The 27,517-nt window shown below is 38.4% G+C and overlaps 1 protein-coding gene across 2 annotated transcripts in view; it reads right to left on the reverse strand.

Annotated features, from left to right (window-relative positions):
- The window catches only part of LOC103042786 (chloride channel protein 2), a 127,352-nt gene extending 116,458 nt beyond the window's left edge, over positions 1-10,894 (reverse strand). The window contains exon 1 of one of the 2 annotated variants that reach the window (XM_049466911.1): positions 10,528-10,890. In XM_049466911.1, coding sequence (XP_049322868.1) covers positions 10,528-10,578 — 51 coding nt within the window. In that variant the 5' untranslated portion in view covers positions 10,579-10,890. Of the gene's footprint in view, positions 1-10,527 lie in introns of both variants that reach the window. The other variant, XM_049466912.1, reaches the window with a different exon arrangement.
- Positions 10,895-27,517: the final 16,623 nt, after the last annotated feature.

Genomic DNA, 27,517 nt, shown 5'->3' on the forward strand with positions numbered 1-27,517 from the left:
TATAGACGAACTCTGGGACATTACATTACATTACATTACATTTCATTTGGCAGACGCTTTTGTCCAAAGCGACTTACAATAATGAAGTACAAAGTAATAGGAATTTAGATAACCCATTTTTAGATAGGGCTTAAAGGAGGTCGAAGGGGAATAATAGGATAGAGGAGTGAAGGAGGGGAAGAAGGAAATGGGGTTAGAAGTAGTTTGTGTGTTAGAGGTGTTAGGAGAGTAAGTGCTCTTTGAAGAGCTCTGTCTTCAGGAGTTTATTAAAGATAGGGAGAGATTCTCCTGATCTGGTAGTAGAAGGTAGTTAGTTAGAGGTGTTAGGAGAGTAAGTGCTCTTTGAAGAGCTCTGTCTTCAGGAGTCTCTTAAAGATAGCGAGAGATTCTCCTGATCTGGTAGTGGAAGGTAGTTTGTTCCACCTGCTGATTTAACGTTTCTCCTAAAAAAAACAAGTGAAACTCAGAACCTGTTCATACAAGACATTCTTTTTTTTAAACTAGATTTCGGAGCAATATCCCACCTATTCTCTAACTCCACAACTCATCCCAATCAAAAATTATTGGAAGGAGCTCCATCATTCCACACTGTAAATCCGCAATTAGCTTGAACTCAAAAAAATTTAATCTGTTTTATGTAAAATTTGATATTTCCAAACACTCACTTACTCAACTATTTTTAATTAGGTGAACATCTGTGGCTACATATACATTCAAACAGAGATCTTCGAGTTGAATCAATTTATAATTTGATTTTAGTCTATTTCCATTCTAAGCTTATTTTCCATTGGCTTCTGGCACAATCTATTTGCATACTGAGTGTTTCCCCTAGTTTCTAACATTCTAACACCATCAGTGTGTAGTCATTCCCCTCAGACGACCTTAGGTAAACTTTTAGTTCATATGTTATGATTGAGTGTCTGGCTTCTTTGTTGTAGGCTGTAAGAGCAAGCACCATTTTCTGAGCTGCTACAGTAACTCTATTTTAGCTGTGTTTGCTCTATAATGTTTACTCTATCACATTTAAAAAAAAGTAATTTGAATTTCACTTAAATGAAATCAAAGAGAAAACTAAATACAAAAAAAGTGTATTTATTTACTTGGAACTCAAGATACTAAGTAAGAACTGTTGAACAAATGAATTGGTACAAAAAAAAAAAGGAAATCAACTTTCCTTTTAGTTGATGTTTTAAATTATGCTAAATTATGGTTAGTTTTTATAATTGCTAAATACATTTTTCTTTACAGCAAGTGGTTTCCTCTGTTTTTTGAGTAAATTCAATTTATCCAGGCTTACAGTGGAGAAAGCACAGTTCCACTGCTCCACAGCTCAATACCGGTGGGCATTATACCCCTCTCTAGAACCCACACCTGGCATTAGATCGTATGGTACCAAACAGATTCATGTGTATTTGCTTCAGATGGTCTTATTCTATTGGCAGTTCTTTTCTACAGGGATTACACAAGCTGTGTTTGGAGTGTTTGTGCATTTACACATCCGTGTCATCGATGGGTGCAACTTCACAGAAAGCAGCTGAATGCTGGAAATAGAAGGGGTGTGTCTACAAATATGGAAGTGGATATAACATGCAGATACTGAAATGCAGATATTTTGGTATGGGATTATAACACTGTTGCCCCATTTACACCTGGTATTAATATTAGCATCTAAAACACACAGTCGTTCACACCAAGCATTTAAATGAGTCCTGGATTCCACTGGAGGAGGGGCCTAGTATTACTAATTATTGTAGCATGCTCAGCTAACTCCTCCGGACGGTGGACGGAGTTGTATGGCATAAAAAGACTTGGTTCCTCCTAAGGGTTTTACCTCAATTTTTGTTTGGCACAATCACTGTGGTGTTACTCATTAAAGGCTTGGATCTGATCTAATCTGAAGCTACATGAAGTTTGGAGGTGTGTAGTGATGAACTCTGAAGCTACATGAAGTTTGGAGGTGTGTGTAGTGATGAACTCTGAAGCTACATGAAGTTTGGAGGTGTGTGTAGTGATGAACTCTGAAGCTACATGAAGTTTGGAGGTGTGTAGTAGTGATGAACTCTGAAGCTACATGAAGTTTGGAGGTGTGTAGTAGTGATGAACTCTGAAGCTACATGAAGTTTGGAGGTGTGTGTAGTGATGAACTCTGAAGCTACATGAAGTTTGGAGGTGTGTAGTAGTGATGAACTCTGAAGCTACATGAAGTTTGGAGGTGTGTAGTGATGAACTCTGAAGCTACATGAAGTTTGGAGGTGTGTAGTGATGAACTCTGAAGCTACATGAAGTTTGGAGGTGTGTAGTGATGAACTCTGAAGCTACATGAAGTTTGGAGGTGTGTAGTGATTCTGTAGTGACTCTGCTGCAGAAAGTTGGTGAACTATGTGCACTATGCTCCTCAGCATCCGCTGACCCCGCTCTGTTATTTTACACTGACAGAGCACAGAGTCGCTGTCATTCTTAGTCTCTTCCACTGTGTTATAATAATAATAATAATATCACTGACAGTTGGCTGTGGAATATTTAGTAGTGAGTAGTGAAATTTCACGATTGGACTTGTTGCACAAGTGCTGCATCATGCATATCATGGTGCTCACTGAGCTCCGGACAGAGACCCATTCTTTCACTAATGTTTGTACAATCAATCTGCAGCATGACTAGCTGCTGCTTTTATTATTATACACCTGTGGACACGGAAGTGATTCAGAAACACCTGAGATCAATGGTTTGGTATTCCTCTAATTGGTTCAGTTCTGAGTCCAGAACAATGAGCCGTTTCTGTCCAGGTCATGATGTCCCATTGAGGTCCGGCATGATTCTGGGTCTGTGAATGGTGGAAGTGCTGCCAAATGCACTGACCTTCACCGACCCCAAAATTTCAGCTTCATAATGACCATCATTAGACAGCAGAGACTGGGCTCACAGACACAAACTCATCCATCAATCTGTTCAGTTTTTTTGTTTGGTTCTGATGGGCAAAGGGGGCAGTGAACCGAGCGAGAACAGCGCAGATGAGGCAGATGAGTGAGAGGAAAGAGCGAAAGAGTGAAAGAGTGAAAAAGGGGGCGCGAGTGCACGAAAACACTCGCGCACATGCACACGAACTCGTGCACTCATGGCCATTTCTGTCTTTAACGCTCTTTGATTTGGACTATTTCTACATGCCTGTGTTTACTGCGGCTACAGGCTGCACTCTTTCTTTGTTTGCGGTTTGTTTTTCCGCCGTTCTTTCGCTCACACTCTCTTTCATTTGGTCTCTGTGATCTGCTGAACTGAGGGCCCAGCCTCACCACATCGCTGAAGGGATATTTGTCATTCCTGTGAAAAGGCGAGGGAGTGTAAGACGCGAGGTCAAGTGTGTGTGTCTGGAAGCTTTTGGATCAATTTATTTAGCATCTTGTGCAACTATTACAGAAGGCACGAATTCACGAGATTCAAGTGCAAGAGTGACAGGCACACCCCTGCCACTTGAGTTTATGCCTCACACACCATCCTGATGCACCATATGTCCAAATATTTGTGGAAAACCTTCTAATAAATGCATTAGGCTATGTTAAAATGCACATACTGTTTGTCTAATGTAGATCAGGGCTGCACAATATATCATTTAAGCATAGTCATCGCGATGGGCGTGCAATGTCACTTAAGACAATTTAATCGATCAAACACATCAAGTTGCAATGTTCTGATTCTTGAGACAAGAAGGAGATACACAGCGCTGTCTCTGTGTCTGTGTAAGTGACAGGCTGCTGCTGCCTGCTCGAGAAGCGCAAGGGGAGTAAACACAAGGAAACTGCATGGCCTCCATCCACATGGCTGGGCACGTGCTTGTAAACGCATTTATTTCCAGTTACAGCTGAATTCACGCTTTTAATCCCAGAAAAATGCTCTTATTTACCTGGTGACGTCATGGGCCCTGCATTGTTTAATATGGCGATATATATATATAGTCAAAAAGAGAAGATAAACAGGCGTGAGAAAGAGGGGTTTAAAGCCCCCAAAATTGATCTGTGGAGCAGTGGAAGAACTCTTTTCTCTGGAAAGACACTGTACGAGAAGGTGCGTCCAAACTTTTGCCTGGTACTGTATGTGGTATTAGCCTACTCTTATAGTAAGGTACAGTTACAGTCTCTCTCTGTCTCTCTCTTTCTGTGTGTGAGAAAGAGAGTGCGAGAGGCAAAAGGTCATTAGATCAAACAAGTTCACCTTGATTACACACACACACACACACACACACACACACACACACACACACGATTACTCATTTCCAGCATCTTGCTGACAGAAGAACAATAGGAGACTAGAGTGACAGAGATCAGCACACAGAACACACTCTAATGATCACACACACCTCCTCTTAAGGCTAAATGATAGCATGAAACTATTCCACTGAACATCAAATAAGTTTAAGAGAAGCTCTCTTTCTCTTTCTCTTACTCTCTCTCGCTCTCTTTTAAACTACTATCTTCACATTTTAGAGTACAGCCTGGTTTTACACACTAGGGGTGGGCAATATTATATCGTATACAATATATCGTGACACAGAAATATCATGATATTAAAAATCCATATCGTGATAATAGGGCTGTTCTGTCTTAAAAGTAGTCTATTATTTACTGTGAAGCTTTAGGTGTATTTATTGTATAATTGTTTTAGTCTGCAGTTTATATGCATGCACTAAATATTCTGCAATATTATTTGCTGCATTATATTATTTTATGCTATATTATTTATTTTGCCACATTATGATTATTCTGAAATACTATTATACTTTATTCCTGAAATGAATTAATAATTTTAGTTTTCCTATATCGCCAAGTATATCGTTATCGCAAAAATACCCTGAAATATCGTGATACTAAAATATCGTGTCTACCTCTGCCTTAAATTCCACCGCTCCTCTAAATCTACCTCTGTCTCTTTCTTTCCCCAAAGTCTACCACTGTTTGCAAGATCTGCCTCAAAGTCAACCTCTCTATATCTGAGAGAAAAGAAAAAAAAACATAAGACTAGCTCCTCATCTGTCCTTCTAACGCTTTCGGCTCTGCTGGGAGTAGTTAAAGAGTCTGATGGCTCTCTGGACAAAATACCTCCTGAGTCTGTCTGTGGAGCAGCTCTGTGGCAGGTTCCTGTCACACTGCTCCTATGGTCCATAAAGATACTGTGTAGTGGGTGTAGTCATTCTCTGCCTCAAAGACTACCTCTGTATCCTTCTTTCTCTCTCCAAGTCTACCTCTCTCTGCCCAAGTCTTCCTCAAATTCTACTCCTCCCCCAAATTTACCTCTGCCTCAAATTTCATCCCTCCTTCAAGTCTACCTCTGCCTCAAATTCCATCACGCCCCCAAGTCTACCTCTGCCTCAAATTCTGTCACTCCCCCAAGTCTACCTCTGCCTCAAAGTCCATCACTCCCCCAAGTCTACCTCTGCCTCAAATTCCATCACGCCCCCAAGTCTACCTCTGCCTCAAATTCCATAATGCCCCCAAGTCTACCTCTGCCTCAAATTCCATCACGCCCCCAAGTCTACCTCTGCCTCAAATTCCATCACGCCCCCAAGTCTACCTCTGCCTCAAATTCCATCACGCCCCCAAGTCTACCTTGGTTTCTGTCTGCCTCTCCCCCGCCCAAAGCCTGCTTCTGCCTTTAGGTCTACCTCATTTTCTTTTTTTAAGTTTACCCCTGCCTCTAAGATTACCTCTCTCTCTTTCTTTCTTTTCCCAGGTCTACCTCACTCTGTCCAAGTCTACCTCTGCCTCAAATTCCATCACGCCCCCTAGTCTACCTCTGTCTCTTTCTTTCCCAAAGTATACCACTGCTTGCAAGGTATGCCTTAGCCTCTTCCACCTCTCTTTTATAGTCTAAGCCTGCTACTGCCTCCAGGTCTACCTCACTTTCTGAAAGTTTACCTCTGCCTCTATGATTACCTCTCTCTCTTTCTTTCTTTCCCCAGGTCTACATCTCGGTCTCTTCCCAAGTCTACCTTTGCGTCAAATTCTACTTCTCTACCCATCTCTCTCTCTCTCTTCCCAAGTCTACCTCTCTTCCCAAGTCTACCTCTGCCTCAGATTCTACTTCTCTAACCCCTGTCTCTATGTCTCTATGTCTTGTTTCTCTCTAGAAGCTCATACCAGACAGAGGACATGACTTGACTAACTGACTACAGTCAATATATCAGTATATCTGCATGTCTGGATTTTAGCAGTGGTGCAGTGCTGCTGCATTTCTGTCTTTGTTATAAGAACATTCATCATGTCTCTGGTTTGCCTGAGAGGTTCTAGTTTTCAGCTGGAGCTAGAACCCTTGTTGTTCTAGATAGCACAGTGTCCAAAGTGTGAGATGCCAGAACTGAGGACTGAGAACTTCACTGTGAGCATTGATGGTGAAAACACAGTAAAACAGCTGGACAAACATCAAATATAGCATGGGGCCCTACTGAGAAGGTGCAGTCGAACCCTTACTTACTTCATTATTAACCATATCATGGATATTAAATCTCAGCACAACGCTGGTTGTTGTGAGCTCCTCACTGGATCTGTAGGAGTGCTCTGACTGCACGGCTGGCATAGAGCTGCCCGGGGAACTGTGGGTTCTTTCAAGCTCTTCAGCTGGGTAACGTCCCACACACACACAAACACACACACTCTCACAATCTGTACACACTCTCACACAGACACACACACAGTTGCACAGCCCAGCTGCAAGACAAAGGCACCGTGTGTCTATATGTGCAGCGGGGACAGCCGGTTCCGTAGCTGCCGAGAAGAGCAGTGAAGGCCTGTCATCTCTAACAAGACCATCACAAAGACTTATGTGCCTCCACACGTGTCTCTCTCTCTCTCTCTCTCTCTCTCCCCCTCTCTCACTCACTCACACACACACACAGTTGTGAGAATATGCAGAAGTGTGCACAGGCTGCTGATTCAGCTGTGGATTCTGATTATGCAATAATAACTGATCACATGCAAAAACAACCCAACTGGTTCACCCTCAGCTTTACTACAGAGTCAAGCACACACACACCTACACACACACCTACACACACTTCTCCACCTGCTCACACACAGCAGTCCTGAAAGCCAGACAAATGAACAGCGAGAAGTGAATCACATCAAAAGAGTCGTTTCTTAAAGAATCAAAAATCTAATTTAATTGATCCTTCAATTGAAATTAAGGTCGTTTTCAACACCTGAAAGTTCGAACCAGAGTTCAGGTCTTTGTTACGTTGTATATCGTCACTGTCCAATGAATAACACTTTTCTGCAAAACAGCAACTTTACAGGAGAGAATAAAAAAAAAAAACCCTGGTAAACTTTCAATGGAAGTCAATGTAAAAAGAGTTTATTTCAGGTCATTTTGAAGAGAAATTTTGGCACAGTGTAAGGGACAGTTTGTCTGTTTAAATTATGTAGCAAACTAAAAATCTACAAAAATGGAGATAAGTGTTTTTCATTGGACAGCGACGACATACAATTTTTGATCTGGTTTTTTTTGTCTGGTTTCACACTGCAGTTTAGTGAGCGGCCTAAAGAACTTTACTACATCCTGTCGTCATCATCAGCTATGTGGGCGGAGTCTCTCTATACTTTATATTAATAACTGGTTTGTAGAATGTTATGTTAAGTTATGTTAGATTTCGGCTTTGAATTGCTTTGCTCTTTTAGGTGTTGTGCTGAATTCTAGCTCTCTGTCAGAATCTGACTCCCCTTCCTGTACATGCTTTCACCCCACAGCAGAATAAGTGTAAAATATTCTCCTCAGATTTTTTTTTTGTTTGTTTATAAATAAGGGTTAATTTATTAACATGCCTTGTCCCATATACAGGCGTAGACGATACAAAATCCTTTTTTCTGCAGTAAAATAACTACACTCTGAAAATTTGAGGGATTTGAAATCACCTACAGGACACTTGAAGAAGCTGCCTGTTTTCTCTCTACTCCACTTAATAATTCCAGATCAGTAACAGGAATCAACCCAAATTCTGCAGGTTTGAAAATAGACGTAAAAACAAGACAAACACAATGAAACTAAAGGTTTGGAGTAGGGGTGGGCAATATTATATCGTATATATATAATATATATATATATATATATATATATATATATATATATATATATATATATATATATATATATATATATATATCGTGTATTTATTGTATAATTGTTTTAGTTTGTAATTTATATGCATGCACTAAATATTCTGCAATATTTTTTGCTGCGTTGTATTATTTTATGCTATATTATTTATTAAGGGTGGGCAATATTATATCGTATACAATATGTCGTGACACAGAAATATCATGGTATTAAAAATCCATATCGTGATAATAGGGCTGTTCTGTCTTAAAAGTAGTCTATTATTTACTGTGAAGCTTTAAGTGTATTTATTGTATAATTGTTTTAGTTTGCAGTTTATATGCATGCACTAAATATTCTGCAATATTTTTTTGCTGCATTGTATTATTTTATGCTATATTATTTATTTTGCCACATAATGATTATGCTGTTATACTCTTATACTATATTCCTGAAATTAATTAATAATTTTTCTGTTTTCCTATTTCGCCAAGTATATCGTTATCGCAAAAATACCCTGAAATATCGTGATATTATTTTAGAGCCATATCGCCCACCCCTAGTTTGGAGGACATTAACTGTGTGATTTGTATTGATTTCAAAATGAAGTTCAAGAAAGAGTCAATTTTATGATTTTATTCATTATATTTTGACAGTTGCAGATTTACTTGGGTATTTTTCTATACTTTATATTACAATTACAATTATGATTTTCAGTAATGTTCCGTATCAATCATGAAAGTTTTTTATGTAATGCTTGAATAGAAATCCTTAAGATTTAGGGGTGTAATGTCATGCAGACAATTGCCAAAAATCCTGGTCTGTTTTAATCTACTTAATCTACTGTTAAGTAAATAAATGAATTCCCAGTCTAAGCGTTTGTGTTCATACATTCTGCGTGATGAGCTGCACTTTGCTTATGGAAGAGGGATTTAAGCACAACACCAGTTCTTTTTACTTCTGCTTTCTTTAAAGACTGACTCAGCTTTCTGTATTTGATCTATAAAAATGCAAATTATCTAGAAAAGTGTTTTACACTGCAGAAGAACCGGATCACTGTTCAGTAGAACCAAACAGAGCAACACCTCTTTTGGTTGGAGCAAAACTCTGGTTCTTTTGTCTGGACTGTGGTTCACGGCCCATTTCACACCTGATACTTTGGTTCAGACCCCAAACTGAAAAGTCTGAAAGACTGGACCAAATAAAGCAGGTGTGAAAGCAACCTTAGTGACATAAAATGTATTAAAACAAGCTGAATGAAATAGGTAATAAATAATAAGGCTATTTTTTGCAGGAAAATGTAAGGAATTGTGTGAAAATTTAAGGAGTAAAAGCTGAAAAATAATTACTCCAGTAAGATATAGATAACCAATATTTCTATTTAAGTAACGTAATAAGTCATTGTACTTCCTTACTAAATACCTCTGTTAATCACACCAAAATCTGATGAAATCAGTGCAGGACAGAATACGCTAATATGCGAGCTGTGCTGTTATTATTATTGCCATTAGCCAAGTTCTTGCCTACCAGGCATGTATAATCCTGATACTCAAAACGGATTAAATGACCAGGTGTAAAAACAAAAGCGTCTTTGGTATTTGTGGTAACAGCCAGCAATTTTGCCTGAGGGTGCCCAAACTTTCACATGCCATTGAACGTCATGCTGTGCAGGTATCACTGCACAGGAGAACAGTGCCCACAGTTCCAGAGTCTAACTTTTATTTCAGACAGCAAAAGGACTATGTTAAAGCAACAATAATTTTTAAATCGCTAATGCACTAAAACAATGTTGGTGAAAATGAAGGGGGAAATTTACATTAATTCAGCATTACGGCTTTATATGTAGCCTACTGGTTGTTGTATTTTTTCCTACATTGTAAATGAATACTTAAGAGTTCTTACGAATATTTTTTTTTTCTTTACTTAGTGAACATTACTCAAATAGGGCTATGCACTATATACAAACTGCACATCTTCACAACACAACTTATGCTCTCAGGACAAATAATTAACTCTTGATGAGTTCAGCACAGCTGTTAACTGAAAGCCTGAAATTCCAGGTGACACTACCTCATAAAACTGACTGAGAAAATCCAGCCAAGATGTGCAAAGCTGTCATCTAAGCTGCATTTCTTCATAGTTTCCACGGTGCAGAATATTTTAAAATAATAAATCAGTGAATTGAGTTGTACTGTAATTTATCATTCATACATTAGGCATAACTCAGACGTCAGTACTACACTGTACTATTTACTGTACTCAAAAAAGTAGAAAGCACAAAAAAGCAGTCACGTGACGATGCACGCGCACAGGCACAACACTACAGGCGAGTCTTTTGAAGTTTTGAGAGTTTGTTGTCCTCCTGCAGAGCGGCGCGCGCGCTGCAACTCAGCCCAAACAAACAAGCAAAAACAAACAAAAGCGAGCAAACAAACAAACAAAAAAAACACTCACCAGGGTCTGCTCATACTGGAGCGCGCGCTGGTCCGTGCCGTCTCCGGCCATGGTTAACACTCCTACACCGGCAGGCAGGACTCACTCAGGGCTCGCGCGAGCGGGACAGACCACTTCACACCAGCCGAGACCAGCAGGGCTCGCGCTCCACGCCGGAGCTCTGGAATGGAGCACGCACGCTCACACACTCGCGAGTCTCTCGCACGCTAGCTCGCGCGCGCGCATGCACGCGCGCACACACACAGAAGCACGGGCGCAGCCACGCGCGTGATAAAAGTAGCTGCAGTGGCGGCGTTCGGTTCAACACCCCGCGCGCCTCGCTGTTGCATAATGACGCGCGAGCCCTTCATTTTATACCCCCTGCAGAACTTTCCCCGAGCCGGACTCACACACACACTTACACACACACTCCACCCACCTGGACCCCCCCGCCGCTCCGCACACAGTGGTATAGTCCATCCCAGAACTTCAGCACACAAGTTTCAGAACTCCTTTAAAGAACCGAATCTTTCTATAGAATCGGTTCACTAAAGTGAGTAAGCGAGTCAGTTCGGGAGTCGACTGATTCATTTCTGTGCACTAAGTCAACTTCATGGCAAATAAGGGTAAAGAGGGGAAGGGTGATTTATAAACAGAAAGAAGGAAGTTAAAGTTACATTTAGAGGAAACAATGTTAAGGAAAGGACGGAAAGAATGAGCGGTATGAGGAAAGAAAGGATGAAATGATTCTTTGCAGGAAGAAAATATATTTTAATCAGAAATAGAAACAAATATACAAAATACACATAAAACGGAGATTTATTGTATGATCCTATTCTCTCAGTTAATTTATTTGACTCATTTGCACTACTAAGCACAATTGTTCACAATGGTTCAATTGGTCATGTCCAATCTCATTTCACTCAGTGTCACACAGTGTCCTAATTCTAGTTAAGCTGGAGGGATGGGTTAGGGGAAGTGTTTGGGCTACATGGCCCTTCAAACTGAGATTTTGTAGTTTTCTCCTTTACATGCTCATTACTTGAAGCTAAAAAGTTAAAAACAGACTGTCTTAACCATCATCATGATCATCATCATTATCATTCTTTTATTCACATATCTGTTTAAGCAACAAGTGTAAAAGCGATTATGTGAGAAGGGACACCCTAAGAAGCTAAAGAGCTTTAAGTGGGGCCCACACACAAACTAAGTAGCATGTCCCTTGTGAAAAGGATTTTCAATTTAATATACTTTTACAAAAATACACATTAAATATACTTTCTCTGTATTTCCATAAAATGTATTTTTAAGCAATATGCTTTACATCATATGTTCTGTTGATACAAAATATATATAGTAGCATTAAATACTGCTTAAAGTGCACTTTAGTGTATTTTTCCTTCCAGTAGCATTAAGCTGTACACAATAAATAAATAAAATACCCAAAATAGTAAATTTAATATGTATTTAAGTACATATTTTAATTTTAAAAAGTATGTATTTTTCCATGTTAAGTATACTATTAGAAAATATACTTAAAACACTTTTCTTTTACATGGGGTAATTTTAACAGGAAATATAACAGGAAAAATAATTTCCTTGGTATTTTCTGTTATAAAGTAATGAAAGTTGGATTCAACTAGTTAATCACACTCATACATATCCCAGAATTTGAATTAAATGAGATTAAAACACTTTATGGTAAAGCTTGTGGACAACTTCCCCATCGAGGTGTAGGCCAAGGGTTGGCACTTAGCTCATGTTCAGGCCCAGCTTAATTTCTTCACAGTGGTGACCTTAGAATTGGTCATTCTGGCTATTTAAGGTACCACATGAAGTTCCTACCCTCAGTAATCCTGTGCTGTATTAATTTTGGCCAGTGTTTCTCAATTACTGCTCGGGATTATCAATGTAATACTTGTTTTTGTCGAACACCAAAACACGTTTAAGCTGTATAAAAGCTCATACACTGATCATACACTGATTACATTATGACCATAAACCTTGTTTCTACAGCCTTTATTCATTATTAAATTATCTCCACTGATTATATAGGACACAGACTCAGTTCCGATACATCAGCTCACAGACGCCTTGTGCTGATCGACATCACCCTATAGAGTGAGGAGGGGAGAGAGCGACATCTTCCCACCCATTTAGAGCAAGGGCAATTGTGCTCTCTCAGGGCAAGCTGCTGTAGGTGAATAAAAGTGATCAGTTTATTACACTGGCTCCAGATCAGCTGGAGAATAGAGTTTAGAGTACTGCTCCTCATTTAATAAAGCATTAAACAGGTTCAGACCAGCTTACATTTCTGATATATGCTGAAGAATTACCAGCCTATTAGACTTCTCAGATAGAGAGATATAGTAGAGATCTGCAGATCTGCAGAACTGTTAAGAGTACCCAGAACCAGAACTAAACACAGTGAGGCAGCTTTCAGACATTATTTGCTGCAGTCAGCTGGAATAAACTCCCAGATACTGTAAGATGTTCTACTCAGACTGTATCCTCTTTTAAAAACAAGCTGAAAACATACGTATCTGTAACTTGCTTTTTTTTGCACACTTTTAGTATTTAATTTCTTGTATTTTTTTGTTTTTATTACTTTTTATGATTTTATTATAATGTGTTGTAACTTTCCTTTATCATTGTGTTGCATTATGTCTTAAATTTATTCCTTATATTCCGGTTGTATTCATTTTAAATCTGTTTTAAAGTTCATATTTTGGAATTAAACTTAGTTTGCGATACTTTTTATTGTTTTAAATAGAATTAAGCAATAATAAAAGTGGAGCCGTGCTATAACGTGTAATATTGGCACTGCCGTAGATCAGCACAGCAGTGCTAATATTACATGTTATAGCACAAACCTCAAGTGTATTATTGCGATTATACCACTGTTCCAGTATTGCTGTTTATTAAATGGGTTTGAGTTAAAGAGGTAGCTTCAGAGTTCATCACTACTACACTCCTCCAAACTTCATGTAGCTACAGAATGTTCATCACTACACACCTCCAAACTTCATGTAGCTTCAGAGTTCATCACTACACACACCTCCAAACTTCATGTAGCTTCAGAGTTCATCACTACTACACACCTCCAAACTTCATGTAGCTTCAGAGTTCATCACTACACACACCTCCAAACTTCATGTAGCTTCAGAGTTCATCACTACACACCTCCAAACTTCATGTAGCTTCAGAGTTCATCACTACTACACACCTCCAAACTTCATGTAGCTTCAGAGTTCATCACTACTACACACCTCCAAACTTCATGTAGCTTCAGAGTTCATCACTACTACACACCTCTAAACCTCATGTAGCTTCAGAGTTCATCACTACACACCTCCAAACTTCATGTAGCTTCAAAGTTCATCACTACTACACACCTCCAAACTTCATGTAGCTTCAGAGTTCATCACTACACACCTCCAAACTTCATGTAGCTTCAGAGTTCATCACTACTACACACCTCCAAACCTCATGTAGCTTCAGAGTTCATCGCTACACACCTCCAAACTTCATGTAGCTTCAAAGTTCATCACTACACACCTCCAAACTTCATGTAGCTTCAGAGTTCATCACTACACACCTCCAAACTTCATGTAGCTTCAGAGTTCATCACTACTACACACCTCCAAACTTCATGTAGCTTCAGAGTTCATCACTACACACCTCCAAACTTCATGTAGCTTCAGAGTTCATCACTACTACACACCTCCAAACTTCATGTAGCTTCAGAGTTCATCACTACTACACACCTCCAAACTTCATGTAGCTTCAGAGTTCATCACTACTACACACCTCTAAACCTCATGTAGCTTCAGAGTTCATCACTACACACCTCCAAACTTCATGTAGCTTCAGAGTTCATCACTACTACACACCTCCAAACTTCATGTAGCTTCAGAGTTCATCACTACTACACACCTCCAAACTTCATGTAGCTTCAGAGTTCATCACTACACACCTCCAAACTTCATGTAGCTTCAGAGTTCATCACTACACACCTCCAAACTTCATGTAGCTTCAGAGTTCATCACTACTACACACCTCCAAACTTCATGTAGCTTCAGAGTTCATCACTACACACCTCCAAACTTCATGTAGCTTCAGAGTTCATCACTACACACCTCCAAACTTCATGTAGCTTCAGAGTTCATCAATACACACCTCCAAACTTCATGTAGCTTCAGAGTTCATCACTACTACACACCTCCAAACTTCATGTAGCTAATCACTTATATTTGTGACCAAAAGACAAATGAAAGTTTAAAAATTTGAATATAGGTCTGATCCTGACTGTCAATCAACTCCGCCCTATTGTTACAGTGTAGACACTGCAGTCACAGTGCAAACATGCCTATGGATACTTTAGACTTACTGATTTATGGATGCGTGTGTGTGTGTGTGTTCTCATTTATAGCTCTGTTGGAACTGTTGGAATACAGCCAAACATTTCCCATGTCATGTCATCTTCTGCACTGTTTCAGACAAACAGAAACTGTGAGTGTGGTTATTAATCACACAAAACGTTAACTGTTGACTTTCCATTGGTGTGTGTGTGTGAGTCTGTGTGTGTTTGCAGGTTCTCAGTAACAATAGTGCTGCCATATCAGTACAGTTTTGAGAAATGTGCACACACACACACACACACACACATAAAACACACACACACGGTTTAATAGCTGGCGCGTTGGTGGTTAATGATTACAGTCCATTCCGATGAGAACAGACCATTATCTGGAAACTTCTGTCAGGATAAAGGGAAAGATGATCCGCGCTCCGCCCGTGTGGTTTAAAGCAAAGCTCAAACTGAGGTGAGAACAGTGAACTCACCCATATTTACTGTTTATATCCAGTGTATAACAACTTTCTTTACTTTAGAGATAAATAGGGTGAACATTGTGTTAGTTTTTCCTTCTTTGCAGAAAATTTGATTTAAATTGTAATCTTAATCTGAATTTGTGTTTGCCACACATTCAACCCAAATTCAGTTAAATGAAACTAAGTTGCTGTTCAAAACTGGAATTCAAAACTGGAATTTCAGGCTTTCAGTTAACAGCTGTGCTGAACTCATCAAGAGTTAATTACTTGAGTTTTTGACTCTTAATGTGTTTGAGAGCATCAGTTGTAAAGTTGTGAAGAGGGTAGAGTTGGTATACAGTGAATAGCTCTATTTGAGTAATATTCTAATACATATTATATAAAGAACTATTTAACTAAATAAAGAAAAAATGATTTTCTCAAGTAAAGTCGCAAAGACCATCAAAAACATTAGGATGATGAAACTGGCACTCATCAGGACTGCTCCAGGAAGGTAAAAAGCAAGAGTTATGAGCCTCAGAAGCTGCAAGTTAACAGCACTACAGATAAGAGTACCCAAATGCTTATTCACAGAGTATTTTGGTTTGTTTAACACTTTTAGATTACTTACCTTATGTATTCCTTCATAATCTGAATACTTTTAGTACTAATTTACTAATGTAATACTAATGTAGAAAAAAAAAAGATACTGTTAAGATTCGAACGTGCAAAAGTCAGAGCACACCTGGCTCTTAAAGGTGATGGTGAGTGACACACTGATTGGTTTATTTCATGTTACGCCCAAAACACACTCATGATTAATTAAGAGAATTGGTACATTTATTAGTACATTTTTTACCGAAAACACGCATCAAATCCAGCTGCGTGATCCACAGTTGACTGATGCGCTATAGATCGCTAAAATAGGGCCTAAACTCCCTAACTGGGATTAGCCTTTAGCGTGGCCTTTTTAAAGCCTCCCTGGAGACGTCAAGATCGTAACCTTTCAGTGTTCAGGTTCACTGTTCAGTGCACTTTCCTGACTGTCCAAAATACCTGATGACGCTATAGCTTGACCTTTGTGACCTTCGTTCCAGCAAAGGTTAACTTCACTGGGCTGGTAAACTGGTAAACCAGTGCAGAGGCCTCTCAGTCTTTCTTTTGTGAACTTAGCTGTGATCAAATATCAAGCATTTAATACATTTTAATTATTTTAACTTTCAACATTTATTTCTAATTTTCTCCTACTTTTCTCTCATTTTAAAAAAGAGAATGTAGGAGCTGAATGATTGTCTCACTCATTCAGCTGCTACTCAGTTGTATATCCCACATCACTACATCAGCTCACAGATGCCTTTTGCTGATCAACATCACCCTAGGAGTGATGAGAGGAAAGAGCGCCATCCATCCACCCAGAGAGAGCAAGGCCAATTGTGCTCTCTCAGGGCTCCGGCAGCTGATGGCAAGCTGCATGACCAGGATTCGAACCAGCAATCTCCCCTCAATCATAGTGGCAGTGCTTTAGACCACTTAGCCTTCTTCTATTGGTCCATTCATCATGGATGGTTAAAATATTCTCATAAAAGGTGTTCAATAAATGTTTTAAAACTTTAAAGATAAATCTTTAAAAGATTAAATTAAATTAATGTGCAAAAAATGAATTAGAAATATGCAAAATGTACAAACTCAATGTACATAGTAACTACAGTCAGGTTTTTAAGGATCTGGACAGAAATTGATTTAATTAAAAGTGGATAAAGTGTAGATCTTCCATTGGTTAAACTGGGTTAAATAACAATACCATAATAACCATTTTAGAACTGTACCTCCTTTTACACAGTCATCTAATTTCCACAGTGAGATCAGTAAGTTACAGATAGATAGATAGATAGATAGATAGATAGATAGATAGATAGATAGATAGATAGATAGATAGATAGATAGATAGATAGATAGATAGATAGATAGATAGATAGATAGATAGATAGATAGATAGATAGATAGATAGATAGATAGATAGATAGATAGAGTTTCCTGTAGAGAAAATCTGCTTTTTAGTTACAGTGCACCAGTGAACTGGAATTCCCATTTTAGTAAAATCTCTTAGTTAAATTAGGAGAATTCATTAAATATGAAGTAAAAATGATTTTAATCATTTATTTAAATATGTTAAACATTAGGGTCAAATTGACCCCAAAAGTAATAGTACGGTTCATGTTAGCGTGTGAAATCCAGTATAAACCGGAAAACTCAATGGAACTCATGGGGACACACACACTAACACACACACTCAAACACAACACACACACAACACACACAACACACACAATGATTAGCTGCTATTCACAAGTCAGTATAGCCCCTTGACCTCTAATCCTGGTCTGGTGTCAGGTGATAAGGTCAGAGATCACTCGGCCGTGTAAAGACGTAAGGAGGAGATGTGTACTCTTATTAAGTGAAGTTATGAGTGTTTGTGTGTGTGTGTGTGTGTGTGTGTGTGTGTGCTTTATTGATGTATTGAAGTTATTGTCAGAATGTCTCAACACCTATATATAGGCCTACAAGGTAAACACAGTTAACAAGTTATGTAACACTAACTTCTTGCTAAAGCAATGCATATTATACTTGAAACACACACACACACAGTATAGGAGTATAGGCCCAGTCTAACCGCCTTCCTGTGTCAACATACCCTAAAGACACACAGGATTCTGAGAAAAGCTGCTAGATAAACCTGCTGGTGTTTAGAGTTCAGCTAGCCTGCATTAGCGGCCGGCCCGTATCATATGTATTGACCGCAGTGCTGAAGTAACATGTCCTGGCCTTTGAGAGACAAAATATTTCAAGCGTAAGTCTCTAAACAATTGAAAGGGTCATCAATTTTAAATGTACTTTGTGCTGTTTGCTGTGAGCTGGTGGGGCAAAACACATCTAATAGTGTTTTTCTATGTTTATACTACCGGATATATATGTTTTCTGTGTTATGCAGTCTCATTCTCATTTTGTCTTTATTTATCTTTTATTTAATTTATTTTCTACATTGTAGATTAATATAGACATAAAGATATAAGAACAATTACAGGACATATATGGAATTACATAGTAGTAGGGTTTGTGCAGAAAAGTCAATGTAATCATCGCTCTGCTGACTCAGTAACTGCAGAGCTCCACAGCTGTTTTTAGAGCTGCAAAGGGGGAGCGACTACACACAAACGGTCATGGGTTTAACTTGGGACATAGTATAAGCTATTTATATGAAATTACATAGTAAATAAATAAAGTGCAGAGCTTCACTGCTGCTGTTAGAGCTGCAAAATGGGACCAACTACACACTAACGGTCATGGGTTTAGCTTGGGACAGAGTAAAAGCTATTTATATGGAATTACATAGTAAATAAATAAAGTGCAGAGCTTCACAGCTGTTGTTAGAGCTGCAAAAGGGGACCGACTACACTCTAACAGTCATGGGTTTAGCTTGGGACCTAGTAAAAGCTATTTATATGGAATTACATAGTAAATAAATACACTTTAGAGCTTCACAGCTGTTGTTAGAGCTGCAAAAGGGGACCGACTACACACTAACAGTCATGGGTTTAACTTGGGACAGAGTAAAAGCTATTTATATGGAATTACATAGTAAATAAATAAAGTGCAGAGCTTCACAGCTGCTGTTAGAGCTGCAAAAGGGGACCAACTACACACTAACGGTCATGGGTTTAGCATGGGACAAAGTAAAAGTTCCTATAGGTTTAATGTGTGGTTAACAATTAATGGATACATATGAAACTATGTAGTAAACAATAAAAAATATATATATTTTTTGCAGAAAAGTCTCCAATCAACGCTCTGCTGAATCAACAACTGCAGAGCTCCGTAGTTACAAAGAGTTACCAACTACACACTAACAGTCATGGGTTTAGCATGGAACATCATAAAAGCTCCTATAAGTTAAATGTGTGGTTAACAACTAAGGTACACACATGGAATTATGTAGTAAATAAATAGCAGAAAGTGCAGAGCTCCACAGCTGCTGTTAGAGCTGTAAAGAGGGACCAACTACACACTAACGGTCATGGGTTTAGCATAGGACATCGTAAAAGCTCCTATAGGTTTAATGTATGGTTAAAAATGAGTAAATAAATAACATTTTTGGTGCAGAAAAGTCTGTAATCATCCCTCTGCTGACTGATAAAGAAGTGCAGAGCTCCACAGCTGCTGTTAGAGCTGCAAAAAGGGGCCGACTACAAACAAACGGTCATAGGTTTAACATGGGACATCATAAAAGCTCCTATAGGTTAAATGCATGATTAATAATTAAGGGACATATATGGAATTACATAGTAAAAAAAAAAATTAAAAGTTTGTAATCAATGTTGTGCTCACTTAATAACTTCAGAGCTCTATAGCTGCTGTTAGAACTATAAAAGGGGAACTGACTACACACTAATGGTCATGGGTTTAGCATGGGACATCATTAAAGCTCCTATAGGTTTAATGTGTGGTTAACAATTAGGGGCACATATGGAATTACGCAGTAAATAATAAAATGTTTAGTGCAGAAAAGTTTTTGAACATCGCTCTGCTGGATCAATAACAGCAGAGCTCCACAGCTGCTGTTAGAGCTGCAAAGAGGGACTGACTACACACAAACGGTTATGGGTTTAGCATGGAGCATCATAAAAGCTCCTATAGGTCTAATGTGTGGTTAGCAATTAAGTAACCCACATAAAATGATGTAGTAAAGAGTAAAAAAATAGTGTTTAGTGCAGAAAAGCCTTTAATATAAATTGGCTACATAAAGCATTGGTCTAAAAAAAAGAACAAAATAATTTTTCCCACTTCCCACTTTATAGATTTTGTTTTAAAAAGTTAAGGGATGTTGTGTTCCAAATGCAAAAGTATAGCTATTGAAACATCAGATTTTTAAAGGATTGTTTGTAGAGTTTTTTAGGCCTGATCTGCCTCATATTTCTCCATATACTGAAAATCTATAATTGTTTTGAAGCTACATGTTCTTTAATTACTGATGCATTAAATATTCCATATTTGTATGGTTTGTGTTGGTCTGATGTTTACATGCTCTGAAGTTCCTAGAAGAGACTCTCAGTGACATTGAATAAATTATAGAAATAAATCAGATGAGATTTAGAAGTAGAAACACTTAGAAGTAACTTCAGACACCAACTCCAGCAAACATAGCAGGAAATATGTTTTTTTTTCTTGGTTAATTTGGGTTAATTTGTACAATCAGTTGTGAGATTTTGGATGGAATACATTGTGTATTAAGTGTCCTGCTTCAGAAAGCTTGGGTTATTGCTGAAAGTTACATTGGTGCTGGTTGCATTGGAAACTATGTGGTTTATTTACCCAACACATGTATTGTTCTTTGTGATACTGGTAGGGGATGTTCTGAGGTTTATAGACTCAGTTCTGGGAAAATCTCACTTACGAGGCTGTGCTATAAATAAATGTACGTCCACTTACAGTACACACACTGTCCTTCATAGCACAACACTGACGACCCGGAGAACGGATGAAAATACAAATGTGTGAAAAAGTATTTGCCCCCTACAGATTTCTTTTGTTTTTGCGTTTTTTTGTCATACTATTATTTTTCAGATTATCAAACATACTTTAATATCAGACAAATATAACCTGAGTTCATATAAAAATCACTTTTAAATTATAATTTTATTTATTAAAGGAGAAAAATATCCAAATTAATCTAGCCCTTAGTGAAAAATGGTTTGCCCCTAACCTAATAACTTGCAGTCAAGATTTACCAATAACTGGCAACGAGTCTTTCATCTCAGTGGAGGAATTTTATCCCACTCTTCTTTACAGAATTGTTTTAATTCATCTCAATCAGACTTTGACTAGGCCACTCCAAAACTTTTTTAAATCCATTCAGAGGTGGACTTGTTTGTGTGCTTTGAGTCATTGTCCTGCTGCAGAACCCAAGTACACCTGAGCTTGAGGTCATAAAAAACAGATGGCCGGATATTCTCATTCAGGATTTTCTGGTAGAGAGAAGCAGAATTCCTGGTTCCATCTATTACAGCAAGTTTTCCAGACCCTGAAGCAGCAAAGCGCCCCAAGACCATCTCCACACTACCACCACCATGTTTTACGTTCAGTATGATGTTCTTTTTCTAAAATTATGTGTTAATTTTATGAGAAATATTACGGAACACACACCTTCGAAAAAAAAAACTTCCACTTTTGTCACGTCAGTCCAAAATAATATTTAACTGAAGTCTTAGGGATCGTCTAGATGTTTGTTGGTAAATGTGAGACGGGCGGTTGTGTCCTTTTTGGTCAGCAGTGTTTTTTATCTTGGAACTCTTCCATGGAGACCATTTTCACCCAGTCTCTTTCTTATTATTGAATCATTAACACTGAACTTAACTGAGGCAAGTGAGACCTGCAGTTCTTTAATTGTTGTTATGGGTTCTTTTGTGACCTCCTGGATGAGTTGTCCATGCCCTTTTGGAATAATTTTGGTTAGCTGGTCACTCCTGGGAAGGTTCACCACGCTTCAGTGTTTTCTTTATTTGTGAATGATGCTTCTCACTGTGGTCTACTGGAGTCTCAAAGCTTTGGAAATGACTTTGCAACTTAAAATTACAGTTAAAAAAAGGTATCTACACAATTTCTTAGGCAGTTTTCCAGACATGGATTGAGCCTAGTATTGGCATTGACTCATTGTCATTTAAGTTTGACAGTCTAAGTGAAGCTTGCATTTTTTTTATCCCAAGCAATCTGAGTGACTTCCCCTCTTTGCTTGCCAACTGCTGACTGTTTTGGCAGGGGGAGCATGGCGCTAAAGGGTGGAGGTAGAGGTCTGCCTGGGTGACTGTGTCTGAAACGTTTTGGCTACATCCAAGACCGTTCTTGGCTGCTTGATTTTTTAGGATCCTTCAATTGCAGCTAAGAAACTGTTGTGTCCTTCAACACCTCCAGTGACTCATGGTCTTATTTTATTAGGGTTCAAGCACCGAAGGTGCGTAGAACCCTATTGTTTTTGCTAAGATTTTTCTTCTTCTTCTTCTTATTATTATTATTATTATTATTATTATTCTTTTTCTCCTGTAAAAACAGTTGTGCAGCCTAAACCGTAAGTCATAGAGAAATGAAACTTGGTAGGTAGATGTAGGATCAGTGCATCTCGGTGAACAACAAAAATGGCACCGATTGGTCAAGTGGTGGCGTTATAAACAAGGAAATTCATTTTTCACAATTTTCTCAATAACTCAAAAACCATAAGACCTACATTCAAAATTCTTTTTTTGATGGATTCCTTGGGTCAATACCAACAACTATTTAGTGCAGCCAAAGCTTTTGTTCTTAATGACATTTTTTCTCCTTACATTACTTTTACTTTTATACTTTAAATAGTTTTGAAATCAGTACCTTTTACTTAAAGAGTTAAAAGCCTAAGTTGATACTTCAACTTCTACAGAAGTATTTTAAACTCTAGGTGCAAGTCAGTAATATCTCTGAATTTGGCTCCAGTTCTGGTTCCAGGGTACTTCAACCACTCACATTCACTCGCACCACAGGAAAATTCAGTCTACCGTGCATTTTTTTGGAAGATAGGAAGAAACCAGATACCCAGAGGTCACATATGGACACAAGGCTTGGCTCACTTTTGCTTTTGAAGATGCACAAGGCTGTTCTTGACCATTACATCACTAAAGTCTGTTTTGTTTTATTGGATTATTTAATACAACCAAGAAACTTTCGCACCTTTAACATCTCCAGTGACTCAGTGAGTCCTAAAACACATGTAAAACAGGTACTCTGTTATATCCAGCAACATCAAAAGACCAATACCTGATTAAAAAATGTGTGGGATACTATTGGATGTGCTATCAGATCTGAAGGAGATACTGCTGATATCAAGAGAGATCCTGAAACTCCTCTAAGCAACATAATGAACCATAATTACTTTTCATACAGATATAGTCTTTAAAAGAGACATTTACTGCTCATCTCTGAACTAAAACATCCATTTTAGTGAATGCAACACTGCCCTCTATTGACTTCAATGAGCTATCACTTCTGGGGCCTGAAGACTCTTGTAGACGCAAGTAAATGACAGTCAGTGGAAGCAATGGAATACATGGAAGCACAATACAGTAGGTGTTTCCAATAAAGTGTTCATGAAGTAAAAGTACAAGATAGTGAGTGTTTCCAATAAAGTGGCCAGTGAGTGTAAATGCAATATCGTAGGTGTTTCTAATAATGTGGCCAATGAGTGAAAGCACAAGATTGTAGGTGTTTCCAATAAAGTGGACACTAAGTTAAAGTACAATACAGTATGTGTTTCTAATAAAGTGGCCAATGATTGAAAGTACAAGATAGTAGGTGTTTCTAATAAAGTGGCCAGTGAGTGGAACTACAAGATAATAGGTGGTTCTAATAAAGTGGCCAGTGAGTGGAACTACAAGTCGCCAGTAATTGAAAGTACAGGGTAGGTTTTTCTAAGTTGCCAGTGAGTGAAAATATAAGATAGTAGGTGTTTCCAATAAAGTAGCCACTAAATGGAAGCACAATAAAGTAGGTGTTTCCAATAAAGTGTCCATTAGGTGAAAGTACAAGATAGTGTTTCCAGTAAAGTGGCCAGTGAGTGGAAGTACAGTATAATAGGTGTTTCCAATAAAGTGGTCACTGAGTGAAAGTGCAATATAGTTGGTGTTTCCAATAAAGTGGCCAGTGAGTGGAAGCATAAGATTGTAGGTGTTTCTAATAAAGTGGCCAGTGAGTGGAAGCATAAGATTGTATGTGTTTCTAATAAAGTGGCCAGTGAGTGGAAGCACAAGATTGTAGGTGTTTCTACTAAAGTGGCCAGTAATTGAAAGTACAGGGTAGGTTTTTCTAAGTTGCCAGTGATATAAGATAGTAAGTGTTTCTAATAAAGTGGCCAGTAAATGAAAGTAAAGATATTACGTGTTTCTAAGAAAGTGGCCATTAAGTGAAAGTACAAGATAGTAGGTGTTTCTAATAAAGTGGCCAGTGAGTGGAAGTACAATAAAGTAGGTGTTTCTAATAAAGTGGCCAGTGAGTGGAAGTTCAATAAAGTTGGTGTTTCCAATAAAGTGGCCACTAAGTGAAAGTACAAGATAGTTGGTGTTTCCAATAAAGTGGCCATTAAGTGAACGCACAATATAGTAGGTGTTTACTGTAAAGTGGCATTAAGTGAAAGTACACTATAGTAGGTGTTTCTAATAAAGTGGCCAGAAAGTGGAAGTACAATAAAGTAGGTGTTTCTAATAAAGTGTCCATTAAGTGAAAGCACAAGGTAGTAAGTGTTTCCAATAAAAGTGGCCAGTAAGTAAAAGTAATAAATAGTAATTGTTCCTAATAAATTGACCACTAGTGGAAATACAATATAGTGGGTATTTCCAATAAAGTGACCAGTAAGTTGAAGTACCATACAGTACGTGTTTCCAATAAAGTGACCACTAAGTGGAAATACAATATAGTAGGTGTTTCTAATAAAGTGGCCATTGAGTGGAAGTACAAGATAGTAGGTGTTTCTAATAATAAAGTGGCAAGTAAGCAAAAGCAAAAGCTTGAACAGTAGATCTATGAGTTGATAAGGGGGGCTGTTGGGAGCATCGACTAAAAGTGCTGTATTTCAGAATGCTGGGAGAGAACAGAGGTGGGCTATTCAATAAGAGTTCATACTCATTATCAGGTTTCACTACAAACCCAAGTCCATTTTAACACTAGAGTTTTCCTTTAACATTGTATTATCCCAATAGACAATCCAGCAAATCCAGCAAACACACAATTAACCGCATGGTCAACCAAAGTGGCTCAGATCTAGTCAAAGATTATGGTCCTCGGCCTTCCTCGTCCTTGTCCTGCTCGTCTTCCTCATTCTCCTCATTTTACTCTCATTTCTCTGGCTCTGCCTCTGTTTCCAATGTTGGCAACCATTGCCCCAAACCAGTAGAGCTCATCTGTTGTCCTTTCATGCTAAAGCTCTGATTGCTAAATGTAAATCTGTGTGACATGTGTTTGTTTATGTGACGAGTCAGTGTATATAGTAGGCTAAATAACTTTAGAGTTTTGAATAACAGTGTGTTCCTGTCACGCTCTCAGGACAAACCAGACGTAACAAACAAACAAGTTTGATATTCGAAAGGTAATCCAAAAGAGTAGTCAAAAAGCCAGGCCAGGTCATATACACAAAGCAAAAACAAGCACATAGGGATCAGGCGAAGACAAGGGCGTATCGGAAGGGAGAATTCGAACGTGATTTTGAGGGCACTAAAAACTCCCATAATGCATCATGATTCATAGTAAACATCGCTGCTTACTAAGCGAGCTAAATGTGTCCCAAAATGCATTGTGAGTCTCGCTACTAAGCAACAGACAGCCAAACAAACGGAGCGGACAGCAAACCATCAGGGTTGCCAGATTGTTACAGTGGGATTAAGATAAAACCAATTCACTGGGTAAAACGTGTTTTAAATCCGCCAAAATACTGAGAAAACCACCCAAACAGCTGATGTTCATCATATCAACAATATTACAGAGTTTATTCCAACATTATCTTAAATAAAATACCTTAAATGTCTTAAATATCACTAATTACAAAATACGATATTATATGAGTTTATCTGCATGTTTCATTGGACACACGAACAAAAAAAAGTAAATACAGTACATAAAAAAATAATCTTTCAAGCAATTAAAGAAATAAATACTCACATATAATAAAAACATAAACAGAGCTTCAAATTTCCATCAGCAGGACTAGAAGCTCTCTCTCTGCCAGGTTAGATATCTCACCACAACACTACAACACAACACTTTTCTTAATTTCCATCGGGATAAATAAAGCGTCTATCTATCTATCTATCTATCTATCTATCTATCTATCTATCTATCTATCTATCTATCTATCTATCTATCTATCTATCTATCTATCTATCTATCTATCTATCTATCTGATGAGTTAAATTTCTAAATTTCTAACACTAGCTTTGTTCACCTGTCAAATCACAGCTTTTCCTCCAGACAATTTCAGACACAACTCGACATTTGGCATGAAACCACCCAATCTGGCAACAGTGCGAGCTGGGATACGTTGTTAATTTCACTCACACTCACTCACTCATCGTCAACCGCTTTATCCGTTAAGGGTCTTTGGGGGGGCTATCCCAGCCGGCATCGGGCAGAAGGCAGTATACACCCAGAACAGTCCATCGCAGACTGTTAATTTCAGGTTTTCTTCATGTAGTTCAATAAAGTGAGGATAATCTTTTAAACAGCGTAAATATAGCAGATGGAGAAATTACTTCATGATCAGCTCAGAGCTTCACTAACTTCAATTCAGAGCTCAGTTCAGTCTGTTTATGGAGTTTTAAACATGGCTCAACTCCGTCTCACACTGTGTGTTTATGCGACCGGCGCTGGCGCATGATAATGATAAGGTAGTGTGTGAATTCACTCCTGTTTTACCACTACTTAGTGAACTACGTAATGTCTCCCTTAATAGCGCCACACTAATGAGGGAGTAGGAAGACATTTCGATCACAGCCAGAGTCAAAAATCAGGCAAAAGTAAAAAAAAAAAGCAAAAAAAAAAGGAAAAATTCAGTAATCACAACAAAGGTTAGATCCAAAAACAGAAGAAGGGACAAAAACACTGTAAAAAAAAGATGGACGCCGTGTCGCCGTTCCTATTCATTCAATGAAAATGAAACCAAAATCTTCCGCCATGTTGGCGATCCTGAGTCTTTGCAGTAGAGATCAGAGGAGGGAGAAAGACTGTGGAGAGACAGCCTACTCATTTAAATAACCCCGCCCCTGAGGGCTGCCTCGAGGTCACAGGCTGCAGAGCGGAGCAGAGCTCACGGTCTGTTATTGGTCCCGCCCATAACCAGCCCTTTTACAATAACCACACCTTTTTGAATAGAGCTGAATAACGTTTTAAAAAATGAATTCTGTGAGGATATAAAAATTAACAATATAAGCAGAGGTTACACTAGCTGTTGCATTTAAATAAAGCAGGTAGAATTACAGTATATTAGAAAAAAAACGTGATTGAAAGTTGTCTGTTTTGCCATTGAAACCTATGGGGGTGGGCGGGGTTACACAGCTTTCTGAAACCGAACAGCAGGGGGCGCCCGACCTGTGCTCTGTCCAGCTATACACAGTCTATGGCTTTAACAAAGTTTCAG

This window comes from Astyanax mexicanus, chromosome 18 (genome assembly GCF_023375975.1).
Source record: "Astyanax mexicanus isolate ESR-SI-001 chromosome 18, AstMex3_surface, whole genome shotgun sequence".
NCBI classification, from domain to species: domain Eukaryota; kingdom Metazoa; phylum Chordata; class Actinopteri; order Characiformes; family Acestrorhamphidae; genus Astyanax; species Astyanax mexicanus.